This window comes from Echeneis naucrates, chromosome 9 (assembly GCF_900963305.1).
Source record: "Echeneis naucrates chromosome 9, fEcheNa1.1, whole genome shotgun sequence".
Lineage (NCBI taxonomy): Eukaryota > Metazoa > Chordata > Actinopteri > Carangiformes > Echeneidae > Echeneis > Echeneis naucrates.
Window position 1 is genome coordinate 15,226,520 of NC_042519.1, and position 15,832 is coordinate 15,242,351.

Sequence of the window (15,832 nt, forward strand, 5' to 3'; positions counted from 1 at the left end):
TACCCTGGTTCACAGTTCAAGATGTCTAGTTCTAAGCTGTTAACATGCCGAACTGAGATGGTGAACATGGTTAACGTCATACCTGCTAAACAAGAGTGCGAAGTCAATGTGAATGTTGGCAACCAAATGTAGCTAGCTCTTAAACCTAACCATTGCAAAATAATAGTTTTGTAGTTGTTTAATTTTCATGAAAACTGAGGCATGCAAACTGGAGCATGAAGCAATTTATGTTAGTGTATATAATACTTTAATTAAAGAATCTCAGTGCTAAAATACTTCCTTTATTCAATTGTATGGCTTAACACATTTTGCAGAAGAGCCTGCGGAAAGCGGCATTTTCTTTGATCTTCAAAAATGCGCCACCTTTTAACTTGTCATTTCATTTTGTAAGAAGAGTAGACCATAGCTACTGCCAATCCAATGCACTCATTTATTGGGCCTTACCACATTACATTCATTCCATAGAAAATACATTCAAACAAACACCAACGTTCAGAAAGTGTCAGCTTCTCAATGAACGTGAAAGCCAATAAAAGTTTAAAGCATGTGTTAAAAATAGAAAGGAAAATTTCTGTTGCTTATTGCAATACAAATATCTTTGATGTCAGCCCACACACTATAAAAATATATTTATTATATTGAAAATGGAAAGTTCATGTATTCTGCCTCTTAATCACCAGTTCTACTGTGCGTGTGTCTATATTTATGTCTATATTATGCATATGGCATAGCACATAGAGTTAATTTATAGGACGTGCTGCACTGTAATTATGAAGAGAAATGAAATGATCAACTGTTCCATAGCTGTCCTTACTACAAAGCAATACCCAAAAAAAAAAAAAAAAAGTTTTCACATTCAGTATGGTTAACTACAAATAAATATATAACGATCACTACTACTAAAGGTAACCAGTCTCTACATGAACTTAACGCCTAATTTCTCAATTGTCTTTGGGGAAAATGTTGCACAGCAGGGTGCTTTTTGGATTTCTGCATTGAGTCCAGTGTTAAGAAAAGATATTCACAGCCAAATTAGTCAACATGTCCATTGCACACTAAAGAATATAAATGCTGTAGAGATGAATCCTCCTCTCTCCATGAGTCAGTGCCTTCAAGACGGATTATTCCTCTTCTTGAATATGAGGATCTGAGAATTGCATTCTTTTACCGCGTCATCAAAAATGATTTCTCCTGCAGTGAGTTGAATAACTTCCAAAAACATGGAAACACAGTATCATCATCAGCTAGTTAGCGCCTGCGTATTGCATTCTCCCTCAACGGGTTACATTTCTAGGTTTTAGGAAGTTCGCATATAAAATAGCATTTTTCTGTATCTGTGATAGCAGCAGAAAATTCTGTTTTGACTTCTCAGAATAGATATTTCTCTTTTGCACACAATAAGCTGATACAACACTGTGCAGAACTGTATATACTGTGTATTCTAGCTTTTGGGTCAAGTGTTTCTTTGCTGGCAAGAAAAATCACCCAGCACAGTTGTTTCTTCGTGGTCACAGCTATTGTACCTTCTTGTCATTAAGGCATATGCACATGCCTACACAACATGTGCTTAGCGCAGGATAAGAAGTGCTTTTTGTTCTTTTCACCCAGCCCAAGAGGAAAAACAAACCTCTTCATTCAAACCTGTCTTCTATTCATGCATGAAGCTGAAAACAAAGAGATGAATAATAAAATTAAAAGCAGAGGGTAAGACATTGCCTTCTCACTACAGCTTCAAACTATATGACTTTTCAGAAAAATAGAGAAAATTTGAAAAAATATTTTAGTCATGTAATCCTACAAAACATGATGCAGAACCTGTTGAAATTCCAAACAAGCGATGAGGTGAAGGGATCACATGTATCATCTTGGCATGTATTCCTCTGGAACTCCAGACATGTTCCTTTTTTTCAAGGTAGCATCTACTGTTCTGATCAGTTCATTTATGTTTGCACGCATTTCACTCGTATATGGGTCATATTCAAGTTTTCGCAGCCCAGAGCGCTTGAAGTTTCCGTCTTTCTGGCCCTCAACACATAGCAGGCGGTCCTCAGAGACTTTTAAACCCAGAAACTGGACCATCCCCTTGAGCTGGGAGAACAGGTCCCTCTTCAGGTCCTCAAAGTGGACCACATGGACCTTTTTCCCATAATTCAACCAGTCCAGTGTGTGGGAAGCCCACCAAGGGGCATAGTTCTTCACAAACTCTGGCCATTCTGCAGGAAAAAAATGAAAGAAATAATGATCATACAGAGACTTACAGGTGACAATCCTCAACAAATGCAAACTGAAACATGAGAACAACCACACGACCCCTAAATATGTCTTGCTGGAGAAATCTGAAGACTGAAGAGTGCGCTAAAGAATAAGCAAAAGGTTAGTTGCAAAACTATAAATAAGTATAAGTAATAAGTAATAAGTCACTTCCACTCTGACAAGGTTTGGCTCCACTCTACCAATTGCTTTTATTCATTTATTTAAAACATTTTATTACTTAATATTATCAACTGAAATTAACAGCTGCTAGAACCGGACATATATAATAAAGAAAACAACATGTTTGACATGTTTAGAAGTGAGAGTCATGACAACCAAACACTGAGGTCATTCCTTTTGAATGGTCTAGTGCTACATTTAGTCGATTTGGAAATGGACGGTTAAATGGACATTCTCAGCTGTCAGTCCAGCTGCAGAGGCTCTCCTGAAAAACCCTTTGCTTGCAACTTTTTACTCACTGATAATCTACTTGCCCATAAACGCAGCGGCTGGCAGGAGCTGTGCTGCATTAGTGCATGCCTTTACTGCTCAGAGAGGTTGTCGTTAAAGTTGAAAGCCTGCTGATTTTGCAGTGCTGATTCAGAAAGTAATGAATGAACTCAATTTTGGCACCTGAGCAAACAGAATATTATATACCGCATCTAAGAAGGTCAATCAGCTATCGAGAAAACATTGAGAAACTTATGTCACCACACGTTCAATCTTAACACGAGTTGAAATGAAAGGAGAACTTAAAGTGAGAAGACTACAACATCAACATCCTGTTCAGCTTATGCTGGGCTTTTGATGGTTATGTTTTTATTAGCCAGGGTTTCACTTCAGAAGAACCAGCTAAAGGGTTTATGTAAGTGCTTTAACCAAATCCACCAGATAATGCTGGAGAATAACAGTGTATGCCAAAGCAACATGGCATGCCCCCAAAAATAACGTAGACTTGGTCCTGAGTTGATTTTATTGGGCCACACTGGAAGGCATCAGTGTCTGTAACATCATCCGAGCGCCCACAGTCTGCCTCTATGGAGGTGAGCACGTCAAAATGTGCATGTGGGGCTCCATACACAATGTCGCCCTGCCTCTGACCAAAGCTTCTGTCTGTATTTGAAGTGGCAGCTGTCAAAAAGCCTTTCTCTGCACTGATGTCATCGCGTTATTTCGCTCCCAACAAAAGGATTAAACATTCATGGGTGATGGCAGGGCGAATGTGCTGATGTTTTCGCAAAGAGAGACAACTGCTGGGTCGGCAACTCTCTAGCCTCTGGAAATTCGATTAAACCTTGCAGAAACTCAAAGAGGCCTTTTACGGACGAGACAAAATCAGTTTCCATGGCAACTGAGACATATGGGTTGTGTGGGTGGACATATAGAGAAAATATATATAACGAAATCTGGGCAAGGGCTGTAGAATATCTGTAAATAACTGAATAGTTTGCCTCATTATGTCATGAAAAATACAATTTTTACAACACTTTTAACTATCAAGCAGGCACAAGTAGAAGTGCTGCAAAATCATAATGTCCAAATCAATCACACAGTGAAATAGATAAAAAAAAAGGGACAAGTGAAATAATTACAAGTGTAACATCCCCGTGCGCAGCATTGTCTTAATAAATTGCATTATATTACATCCGAATTAAATTAACCTTAGATTAGTTTTAACCGATTCAGCATAACCTTAAAAGGAAGTTAACTGGGCATACAAGCATGCTCTAACACAAACACTGTACACGCAATCACTCTGTCGCCACAGGCCGACGGAGGACAATTTTGAAATTTTGGACCTTTTCAATTCTAAACTGCTAAAAAATTAGTAATTAGTTCTTCAAATAGTCAGAAATGAGCCAGTGAATGACGTCCTCATGCTCTTTCTAACAAAGACAAAGACGACTGTGATATATGACAAATGATAATCATTTTTTCATTCATTACATTAAGAGTTGTCTTACAGAATTAGGCTGAGCACAGGTTTGATGATAATGCTCATTTTCTAGAATCAGCTTAAGGTTGCTGGTCAGAAGATTTTTATGACCTAATTTTGTTGGCCAAAATAAGGCGAGGTAAAAAGGTTCTATGCTCCGGGTGTCATATTTAATGTTGAGAGCTTTATCCATCCCCTCATTTAACCTTCTCCACAGAAGAATTGACAAATGGCTGCCGGTAAAATACAGAGTAAAAATTAAAATCCTTCTGTTAACATATAAAGCTCCATCATATTTCAGAGAGCTCATAGTTGCTTACTGTCCTAGCAGGCCACTCCGCTCTCTGGATGGAGGTTTACTTGTGCTGCTCTCAGCTGACAGTTCATGATGTCAGCAGGATGGGAGGCTGATTTACTTGTTTCATATCTCATTTCTCAAACCAGATACTTCCTGTTCCTGGTACCCTGGAAATGGTTTTGCGTGCTGAATACACCATGAAAAAAGCTGTGCTAAACTATGTTTACAGCCTCAAACCACTTCAATGCCCTCGATCTGTTTTCTCAGTTTCTGTGCCACTAAACCACTCTGTAAGTCCTTTGGCCATGACCATTTTCAGGTTAAATATTGAAAAAGGACAGAAATATTATCACGTTATCACTGACGCAAATGAAGCAATTTCATTTTCCAGCTAGAGCTGAAGAGGCCTTCTTTTTCCTTTTGCATTGTATGGCTTGTGTTCGGGGGTATCTGTGGAGTTTCACTGTAAATGCTGCTGCCTGGTGTGATGATTAAGATTAAACTGTATTTACCATAATTCACACTGGCAACGTTAAACACAAATAAATCACTCTCTTCCTTCACTCACCTTTCCCTCTCCAATGGGCCTGGGAGGCAAACCCAATATGGCCACCATATTTCCTGTTAAATTCTGCCATCAGGGCCTTGTAGGGGTTTCGGATCATGAGGATGCTGGAGTCAAAGGCTTCAATCTCCTTCCTGCCACTCTCATGTGTCTTAATGCAGATCGTCCTCCCACTCCGCCAGTGATCACGCTCCCCTTTAAATCCTGTGAAACAATTATGGCAGTATGTTCAGTCTACATGATATTAGCATGTTTGTGAGTCATAATAAAAATAAATACTGTGGCCTGCCTTTGTTGTAAAGGGAGCCATCAAAGTAGTAGCTGCCGGTGTAGAAGCCGGTGGCGAGTTCTATGAGGTGGCGTGCCCAAGTGTTGCCTGCTCCCGGGAAACTGCCAAGGGCAACCAGCTGCTTAGCACGAGAGGGCAGGAAGTGTCGGTCCATGCAGCGGTTATCTGAAAAAGCACAATTACAGCAGGCTATGTTATTGATTTGTTGCATGTACAGAAATTCAGCAGGGGAGCTCCACATACTGAAAGCATGTAACTTCCTGCTTGCTATGTTAAAATGCTGTGTTGAAACACTGATATTTGGTAGGAAAAACTTTCAAAACATCAGAGAAAAGGTCAAACAGGGATGTGGCCATGTAATGGTGGAATTTTGTGTTGCGTGTGGGTTAGTTTGACCTATTACTGTTCTTCATTTGGCCCACATACTGCAATGACATTAATCTTGGTTGAGATGCGTGGCCCAATAAATAGATAAATTGATGATAAGTCAAATTTGGTTTTGAAAGACTTGTGATTCAGGAAGTTCATTAGAACCATTTTTTTGATCAATCTTAAAGATGAAAGCAACAGTAAATTTGAGAAAACTATAGTTATAAACAGCAAACTTAGCTGAAGAATTAATAAATAAAAATAAATTATAATAACAATAATTATAAAATAATTTAAACTCATCAAATGACTATATAACAATATAGTTCCATACTGCAGTAACTGGTACATACATGAAATATATGTAGGTAACCAGCTTTGTATTTCCTCTGTGTTACTGCTGATATTGGTCTGGTGGTTTGGTTTATATCAGTCCCACTCAATTTATGTTATTCTGTGAACAAAGGAAGTGGCTCAGATTTCAGCTTCCTAGTGTGCTTGTTGTTTAGTTACAGTATGTTTGTTCCTGTGGTGGCAAATTTCACCTTGAACCTGAGTCTGGTAAACCACAAAGTACTCCTCATTCCCGCAGCTCTCAAACTCTTCCCCCTGGCAGCGATGGAGACACATGGCCTCGTCCTCCAGCTCATGAAGGGAGAATAGCGGTGTCGGGAAGCCACAATAACATTGTTGTCCGGCCAGCACCGCCAGCGACTTCTCCTAAAATACAGCTGTCTTTACACACTGCAACACAACACCCCCGCGAGTACAAATGTACAATGCATGAACGCACAAGTCCAAAATTCCCTCACCTTCTCTGTGCACATGTCCACACACTTGTCCACAGACATGTTTTGGATGACTGCGCTGAAAGGAAGTGCCAGTGTGACATTGTCCGGCCGGTGAAAACATCCCTTGAAAATGGCGCTGCCATCTGAAATAGCAAAAAGGAACCAACATGTCATTCATCAACAGGGAAAAAGAAAAACTATAGTTACTGAAAACTGCTTCCATCCACTTGACCTGTAGTCACTGATCCCTGATGAAGAGATCCCACTGGGACTCTCCTCCCCCCCGCTGAGGTCCTGACCCGCCAGAGGACTGAACCCATAGCAGCACTCACAACCCTGCGGTGTGATTATGACCTTTGACCTCAGTTATTCTCTACGGTCTGATGGATACACCATGAAACACAACAGTGTTGTTTCGCTCGTCTTTTGTTAATTCAGCCACTTCTCATTAGCTATTACTGAAGGTACACTACAGCATGATCCCAGAAATACGGGGAGCCAATTGGTTTTCATCCTCCAGGCTTCTAAAAATAATAATATTAATAAAAAAAAAACAAAAAACAAAAAACACACACAACAGAAAAGAAAAACTGGTTTTCCATCATAGTGAAATATTTCTCACAGTGCAGCACATCTTTGAAGGCTGAGAGCCTCTATTTTAAATCCCTGCTAAAGAGAACCTAAACATCCATTTCGCATTTATTTCAGGCTCTCAACATGTCAGTCATGCTGTCATATACATGAAGTTATCTTGTTGTCAGCAGACTGTTTTTAATAACAAAGAAAAGGAAGCAGGCACTTAAAGCCTTTAACTCTGACAGATAGATAAAGGGAGCTTGCTTGCTCAAGCATAGCTGAATAAAATATGCAAATATATTTTTGTGTCTGCGGGTTCCTTATTTAGTTTCACACTGCCAATAACAGCACGTCAGCAAGAAAGTTAAATTAAGGTTATACTCCTTGTAAATGAGCTCTGGCGATGTTTACGTGTCTAATGTTTTTTTTTTTTGTTTTTTTTTTGCCTTTTTTTTAACTAAAAGTTGAATTTTTTATGTCCATGTTTTTTTTTTTATTCCCCCGAAGTCCGTCATCTGTGCATCCTGTTTGTGTTACCCTTCTTTGCCCTTGCATATAGAAAAGCTTTCTTAATCACACTGCAATGGCACAATGCACCAAACTATATCAAATATCAAATATCAAAACAAGGACTTGGGACAGAAATGATAGATCATTAAAGCAAAACATAAAACGTGCATTCCAGAGTAGGAAGCAATCTTGTGCAGCAGCAGTGAGGCAGATGAAATAAATACAGAATAATAGCTATTAAAGATTAGTACAGCAGTCAACCAAAAGGCATTCAGTCATGTGAGCACAATGGTCTCTTACATGTGAACACACTGCCCACATTTCCTCTGTACAGTTCTGGACTCACATGACAGAGATCGGTGTCAGAGTTAAAGACACAAATATGAGCAGACTCAGCAGTCTGATAAATGGAAAAAAAAGCAAAAAGCTGAGACGATAAACAAGATAATTAAGCCATTTTGAGCCAACAATAACTTTCACTCCTTCTATGGAAATAGATTTCTTTTAAGAACTAGGAGACAGATGAGGAAAAGGGAAGAAGGGGAAGATATTGGTTACATCACCTTGGGGACTTTGTGAAATGTCACAGCAACAAAAGTATCAAGGGAAAGTCCAGAGCGCTTTTAGAATATTTCACTAACTACCTTGACATAAAGATTTTTTTTCCATTTTTACAAATCAGTAATTTTGTCTTTTGTTTCACTTTAGTCTTCCTTTTGTCAGGCAGCAAGTGTTCAGGATTCAGACCACGGCTGGCTGGGCTACGTAGGTAGCACAGCTCTCTGGGGAAAGAGGTAAACACAACTGAGCAGCCCTCTCCCAGCTGTGCCAATAACACAAAAGAATATTTTCCCTAAAATAGCCAGGCTTGTTTCAAAGCAGCATCTTTGTGCTTCTGTGAATACTGGTCCTATGATCTCTGTCGAAACAGAGACATAGATTCACATCTTTGCATTGACTTTTTTTTTTAAAGCCTTTTAAAGTCTTTTAAAATGAAATTTAAAGAAATGTTTCAAATTTCAAAATCCCTTTTTTTTTTTTTTTTTTTAAGAGTCGCATGTTTTGTTTTTTTCCATCGCTGAGCGTCAGACTCACAGCGGCGTGCTGACTCCTGGCTCAGCTCCAGCCTGTAGATGGACAATCTGTTGGCTCCTCCACACAGGTTGCTCTTCTCGCCTTTACACTCCATGTTGCATTCGCTCTCCGTCGTGTTGGGCGCCTGGATCTTGTGACCACAGTAGCACTCAGCACCAAATTCCAGGCCTGCGTACATGTAGCCTCTGAAGGTGAGAGAAAAAAAAAATCATTGAGAAGCATTAATAAAGGAAAGCTGAGAGGTTCAAATTGTTTTCCTGAGCATCCATTTTGCATATTAATGCTTCATGGGTCAATACAGTTTATCATTCTAGGCTATTGGATAAGCTGTAATCAATAAAAATCCACAAATGATGCACAGAGGATGTTGAGACAAACGTGAAAATACATACAAACATTACACTGAAATAAAATCTCCCTCTCTTTGGTGGTGGATGATGAGCGAACTCCAAAATGCTGTGATGCTGAGAGGCAGAGCTTTATAAACGAGTATAATGTCTTGAAAACTGAATCCATCAAACGAGGCTTCTTCTCTCCTGTCTATTTCTTCGTGAAGGATTTCACTCCTCGGACGACTTTTGGATGCAATTAGACACTAACGCATTCCTCACACACAAATCCCATAGCCTGTCAATCAAATCCATGCTGCTTTGTGTCATGTTTGTTGGTTTTGATTCACCCACAGCTCTAAGAGACAGAAGGCAGGAAGGCTGTAAGGGGCAAGGGAAGGAAGGAGATGGAAACCAGCATCTCTCTGCAAATCAGTGATGTGTGTAATTCAATGCATTCGATAAAGCCATCCCTGGTGTTCCTCAGGGAGGGAGAAAAAAAAAAAAAAGGAAGTGAAATGAAGATATTAAGGTCGTGCAGAGAAGCAGACAGTCTGTGTGGAACCTGTAGACTAATGGGGGAGAGGTGCATGGAGGTAATGCTTTGAAAAGCAAACATAAAAGCAACTGCTTTTCATGCTTTAACCTCATACAGAAATCAACACCTGGCACTGAAGTTACAAAAACCAAACAATGATATACTGTCTGCTTTTTGATGTCAAATCTATGCAGGTACACGAATGTTAAACTCTCCTCTGACTGTTAAGATGTCATCCCCAAATCTTGGATATGTAAATAACCAGCACTCTTCTGGCAAATCCTGCCAAAAGTTTTCTGGGACTCGGTTAAAGATAGTTGGTCCCATTCAGCCGAAGGGGATTAGTGACGTTAGCTGATAAGACTCGGCTCATGGTTGGTGTTTCCAAAGCGAACCAAAAACAACTCAAAGGTGCTGGATGCCAGGGTGGATCCAGACCAGGCGCCAGGCTGGGCACGTAATTTAATTGAAAACATGTTTATGAATATTCAGCACTCAAGCCCAGTATCCCAGGACATGATGTGGGCCTTAAACTTGGCCCTGTGATATGAAATCTTAAGTCTGGTCCCAGAAACAGGTAAGTAGTAGAAGAGAGATGAATGAATGAATGAAACTAGACAGCCCAGATTATGAAAAACCAGCCCCACATTACAAGAACACTTAAATATGTAGACAAATGTTTCTACACAAAAGGCCATTTAGTGTGTTTCAGTTGGTAAGCGTTGGTGATGCTGTGACTAAAATAATAATTGATCCTGCAATAACCTGCATATTTCTGCCTCTATAAAACACCACACATGAAGAGGTACCTTGTAATCACCATCAGGTTTGTGGCACCGATAGTTGACAAAAGGAGGGCTATCTATTAGTGCTTCCATTGTTTGGTGCTGTCATACCTTTCTGCACAGTTGTCTTGGCAACGGAAAACTGTCATTTTTTTGTAGTCAAAAAAGGAAACTCCTCTCAGTGCTCTTTTCTGTGTGTCATCAATGTAGCAGCCGATGTACTTTGCTGGAAAAGAGAAAAAAATATGTATTAGTGGTGAATACAGGGAGAAATTTTGAATAATAAAATTCCTGCAAATATATATCTAAAGCATATGTGTAAGTTTCTGATATAATTGGCTATTAAGTCACTATACAAAAGTCAAAATTATTTTTAATCAAGCTTCCTGATCATGAAAGTGTCTGAAGACAATGATCTCTGTAACAGCACCCTCTACACAATGCTAGTAGTAACAGAGCACGATGAGTCCAAACTGGGGCAGAAGCTTTATTTATTTATAAAGACACACATCCCCTTCTAGTGGCCTGAAACTGTAGTAGCAGTCATCGCTGCATTTTTCAGAAGTGGGTGGGGGTTGGGCCTCAGTGAACCTCTGCAGAGGGATACAGCAGCCCTCCACCAGCTCCTTACCTCTCATTAAAACACTGCTCCCTGTTCAACAAAGCCGAATGCACTCTACTGTACCTTTAACAAACAAACCTCCTGCCATCTGTGCGGTGCCATTACCCCTCTGAGCCTCTGTTAATAGCTAAATGGATGAAGCAGACAGTGTAGTCCCCTGCATTACTTTAATTGTTATGGTCCAAAGGCCTGCATTTCAGCTCAGGACTCAGCTATAATCTTCCTCCTAACTATTGTTGAGCTGGAAAGTAATCTGCTTTATGATGAAGGGAAATGCTGATTTAACAGCATGCTTCTTCTTAACATGATGTGAGGGTAACAGCAGAGCAGCAGATACATTAAACGTCTTCATATTAATATTAGCTGGTTTAGTTTTATAATTCAAGCCCATAACCTTTCGCCTCATTGCACCTGCTGAATCAGGAGAAAAATCAACGTCAGCATGGTTTCAGGTATGTTCTTTCTGCATGCTTCTAACCTGTGCTGCAGTCTGCAACACTTGCTGCAATATTCACACCAAATTGAAATTCAGAGCCAGAGAGAATGAGTGCATTTGCAGTGAGAGGCGTGAGGGAGGGAGAGGGGAGAGGACCGGGGATCGGGGGGGGGGGGGGGGGGGTTCCTTAACCGTTTCTGAATATGGTTCAGACTGCAGAATAATGAATGGTGCTGGATATATGAGAGCTAATAAATGCTTTGAAGCTCTTAATTACTCCACCACCCTGTTTAGCTGCAGCCCCGTGAGGTCAGTATTTCAGAAAAGGAAAGGAGGAGGACAGACTTCACTGTATGGAGGCTCACGTGGGTTTGATGGTCTCCAGGCTTTTGTCTTAAGCTATAAGACCTTTGACGCTCGGCCCATGTTTCATGCTTAAAGGCAGTTGTCTTACTGCACTCTGGAGGGAAACCAGCAGCGAACCACCCAATCACTGTGGAGCTCCACTGATATCCTGGAGCTATTTATCGCTGTTCATGGTCTATGCTAAGATGTCAGGGACGAATAACCAAATACTGCCAAACCATTCATGTACTATCCAGACCAGATGTTTATCCCTGCTGAATAACATTTACCAAGCACTATACTCCATATATTGCATTTGGAGGGTAAATACTGCACTTTTACTAATTTACTAAGAATTCAGATAAAAATTCGGGATAAGGGATGAACCTAAACTATAATTCATACAAACAAATCCGCCTCAATTACTTAGATAACTAGTACACAAATAATATGTTAAAGCATCAGTAATTAATATATTAACTACTCAGTATGGGGGCATGCTGCTTCTCTGTTCAACACTATTATCTTCATGGGAAGATGAGCAGGTGAGTTAAGCTGCTGAAGTACACAATTCTGGTTGAACAAGTCTTTTTGAATACATGTTGGAAATATTCATTGTTGATCTTGTTCTTTTAATCATTTATGGTTTATCCAGCGAGCAGAAAGTATTTGACGGGGAAAGAAAAGAGGAGAGCGGGAAATGAGAAGTGAGGCAGGAGTAAATGATACCCTCCAATCTTCCAATTCATGATCATGTTACATATGTGAAGGAAAAAGCAGGACACGTTTGTGTCATTCAAGGTCGGTGTTATCAGCACTGGACACACAGTTGTCATCCTCTTTCTGGTATTCTCAAAACATATTATGAATCAATAGGAGGACACAGACAAGTGAGTTTATGTGTAAACACTGTCTGGTGTGTGTGTGTGTCATTTTATAACATGACATGACAGACAGAAGGTGCTTCTCTGTGAGTAAGTTTAAATGGTAAAACATTTGTGTCATAATTAATTTAATATACTTTACTTTCCAAATCGGTGGTGTGTTAGCCAAAATAGTCTTTACAATAATAACTTACGCAGAAGCTCAGTTTTACGGGGTAAAATGTATTCATTTAGTTTTCCCCTTGTGACTACTCTCTTAACTGGAACCAGTTAGTTGGCTGATGTGTAAACTAATGTAAACTCCACAGATTTACAAGCGCCGAGGTATTAAGCAATACTTTTATCTTTACAGTTCACCCACTCATTTTGACTTCTGAGATACGCGAGAGGACCACAAATCTCAGATGTTGAAGTTCAAAACAACACCACTGCAACGATATTGTACTGTTTGTAGCGTCGATTTGACCCACCTCTTCCATCGTCCATGTCTTTGGCATTGCGTCCTTTAAGCGCCCGGTTCCAGTTGCTGGTGTAGTCTCCCCCCTTGCCCTCCGTCTCCTGGCCCCCTTGTCTAGCCTTTTTCATCCATGGAGGGCCGTACCTCCTGCCAGACCTGCGTGTCTCCTTAAACACTCTACTCATGATGCCAAGCCCCCGACTACCCGACAATGAAGTCCGGCTGCCCATCTCTGCAGCTGCCACAGAATCCCGGTGCCCTCGGCCTCTGGGGCTGCTGTCCCCAACAAAGCCAGAGTGCAGGATGACGAGGCTCCCAGCAGTCAGGTAGAGGAGAATGAGGGAAAAGAATCTGACGGGTTTCCTGCGGAAATAGCGCTGTATCTTCAGCAGAGCCTTGGCCATGCTGGCACTTCCGCCAGTGATGAAAACTCATAAAGCAGAAGAATGAACAGCCGTTCTGCCTGCTCCTACCAAACAGCCCCACTGGGCACCAGCTGAAATGAAGAAAGTCAATTAAAGTTTCTCAATCCTGTATGAAGGCCATCCGCACAATAAAATGACTTCAGCTAATGTATGCAGATTGTGTCCTTATGAGGGTCTTCTGAGGGTCCTTCTGCAGCTTTGCTGATAGTCCAGCCCGGCTGCAGAGCTCCAGCATGCAAGGTGAGTGAAAGATGATCTTTCAACAGCGCTTTCACTCCAGTTATCAGCCTATAGAGATGCCACACCAGCACCGCTGTGTCACTTTCTCCCACGCTGTGCAGGAGGAGGGTTTTATTTACCAGCTGAGCTGAGATCCTTTCACCTTTGTGTGACCAGCTATTCACTGAGACGATCTGGGAAAGAGAGGGCGTGACTCACCATCTGCATCTGCAGTAAAAACACACACAGAGGAAGAATAAACGCACACTCGAGTGAGCTTGATCACACATGGAAAACTAAAGATAGCATGAGCTGGTTACAAATGGATGAAATCAGTATCTTCTGCAAAAAAATCTGTGTCCAACTTCATGCTCATCTAGTAAATTTCATCTGAAACAAATCAACGTTTTATTTTGGTGATGATGATATGACCGGTTTCTATTATAGTTGCATGAATCTTTCTTATGAAACCAATTTTTCATCTTGTGTACTCTACATTCCTATTAATGGGAGTACAGAGAAATATGCAGAATAAAAACAAATAATCAAAAAATAAATAAGAATAAATGCTTTTGAGTATCTGGAAGTTATTTCTTTTGTTGTGCACCACAAACAGCCGCAGCTGATTAACTTCAACAAAGTCAGAGCTTGACATTGTGTATAATAAGTGTGGTTGGCTGTGTGAGGTTGTTTGAATTGTGTCTGTTAGAGCTCGGGGAAACGCTGTGATAGGATGCATTACTCTTGGGCTGTCTGAGTCCAGACTTTCTATACTATCAGCAGCTTCTGTGAAAGGAGTCTCTGTTGTGGGATGAGACCAGGGGGCTGCAATTAGAAGGTAATGCAACACGTCTCAGGGTCAGGAAACTTTCCAGAACATTCAAGGAGACACTGCCAGTCTGCCTTGGAACAAATGTGCAGAATACTGTTACATGAAACCTCAATGGCGCTGCTCCCCAATCTACTTTTCTCTTTGCAGTCTGCAACCCTTGCAAAGAAACTGATCACATTTTGCTGATGTGCTTCAACCTCAAGCACCCAGAGCATAAAGACAATCCTTATCCTGTCTGACCTTTCAAAATTTAGCCTATGTATCAAGTTGTGTGGTTTTAGATGCCTGTAACGATGGTTTTCATTATTGACGTCTTTCACTGCATTTAAATTATTCAGCGTTTTTCTTCACTTTATTCAAATCCAAAGTGTTTTCCCAGGTCAAATGAAGTTTCAAATTGACAGAGATTAGATGCTGTGATGCAGCACGGCGGCACAGTGGTTAGCGCTGTTGCCCGACAACAAAAAGGTCGCAGTTTCAGTTCCTAGTCCTGGGTGCTTTCTGTGTGCAGTTTGCATGTTCTCCCCGTGCTTGTATAGGTTTCCTCCCACCGTTCAAAGGCATCTACGTTTAGGTTGATTGGTGACTCTGAATTGTTCATAAGTGTGAGTGGTTGTTGGTCTCTGTTTGTTGGCCCTGTGATGGACTGGCAACCTATCCAGGACGTACCCCCCACCCGCAATCTGGAAACAGATAAGCGGTAGAAGATGAATGAATGAATAGGTGCTCAAAGGTAGAAATAAAGCTGTTGACAAACCAAAGGGAATATAAAACCAGGAAAAGGAGATTTGTTGGTTCAAACGCAGAACATAAAAGACATGAAAGAGTTTCATTCATCAAGACATCACAAATGAAAAATAAAGAGGAAAACACTGTCATGATATAAATCTCTTAGTGACAGTGTCTCCTGGAATAGGATCCAGTTAGCATGCTGTAGCAGACAGACTGGAAAGGCGGCAAATGGCTGGCCTGACTGTTCCTTTTGTGAAGGCATAAACTACAGGTTGTGCCTTCACAGCTCATTAGAATAAACTAATCAGATTTGACAGATACAGGTTGGTTTTCTCCATCAGTAAACTCATGAATTTAGCAAACCGTTCCTTCAAGTGTTTGTGATTTGATATCAATGAATTTCACTGCTCTTTTCATACATACATGAACATCGTCCAATCCACAGTGATTCATATGAATGTGCTTCATGTTATTATTTTATTAGTTTCTTTTTTTTTTTTTAACAGCTGTAGAAATTATTCATGAGAAATGACTCCCACACTCAGT

At 40.6% G+C, this 15,832-nt stretch overlaps 1 protein-coding gene across 8 annotated transcripts in view; it reads right to left on the reverse strand.

Annotated features, from left to right (window-relative positions):
* Positions 1-416: 416 nt before the first annotated feature.
* wscd2 (WSC domain containing 2) overlaps positions 417-15,832 on the reverse strand; it is a 31,123-nt gene continuing 15,707 nt past the window's right edge. For all 8 annotated transcript variants that reach the window (XM_029510569.1, XM_029510570.1, XM_029510576.1 and 5 more), the window contains 8 exons: positions 13,092-13,950; positions 10,446-10,560; positions 8,683-8,867; positions 6,523-6,644; positions 6,256-6,430; positions 5,342-5,506; positions 5,056-5,256; positions 417-2,213 (listed from right to left, as the gene is read on the reverse strand). In XM_029510569.1, coding sequence (XP_029366429.1) covers positions 1,861-2,213; positions 5,056-5,256; positions 5,342-5,506; positions 6,256-6,430; positions 6,523-6,644; positions 8,683-8,867; positions 10,446-10,560; positions 13,092-13,482 — 1,707 coding nt within the window. In that variant the 5' untranslated portion in view covers positions 13,483-13,950 and the 3' untranslated portion in view covers positions 417-1,860. The remainder of the gene's footprint in view (positions 2,214-5,055; positions 5,257-5,341; positions 5,507-6,255; positions 6,431-6,522; positions 6,645-8,682; positions 8,868-10,445; positions 10,561-13,091; positions 13,951-15,832) is intronic.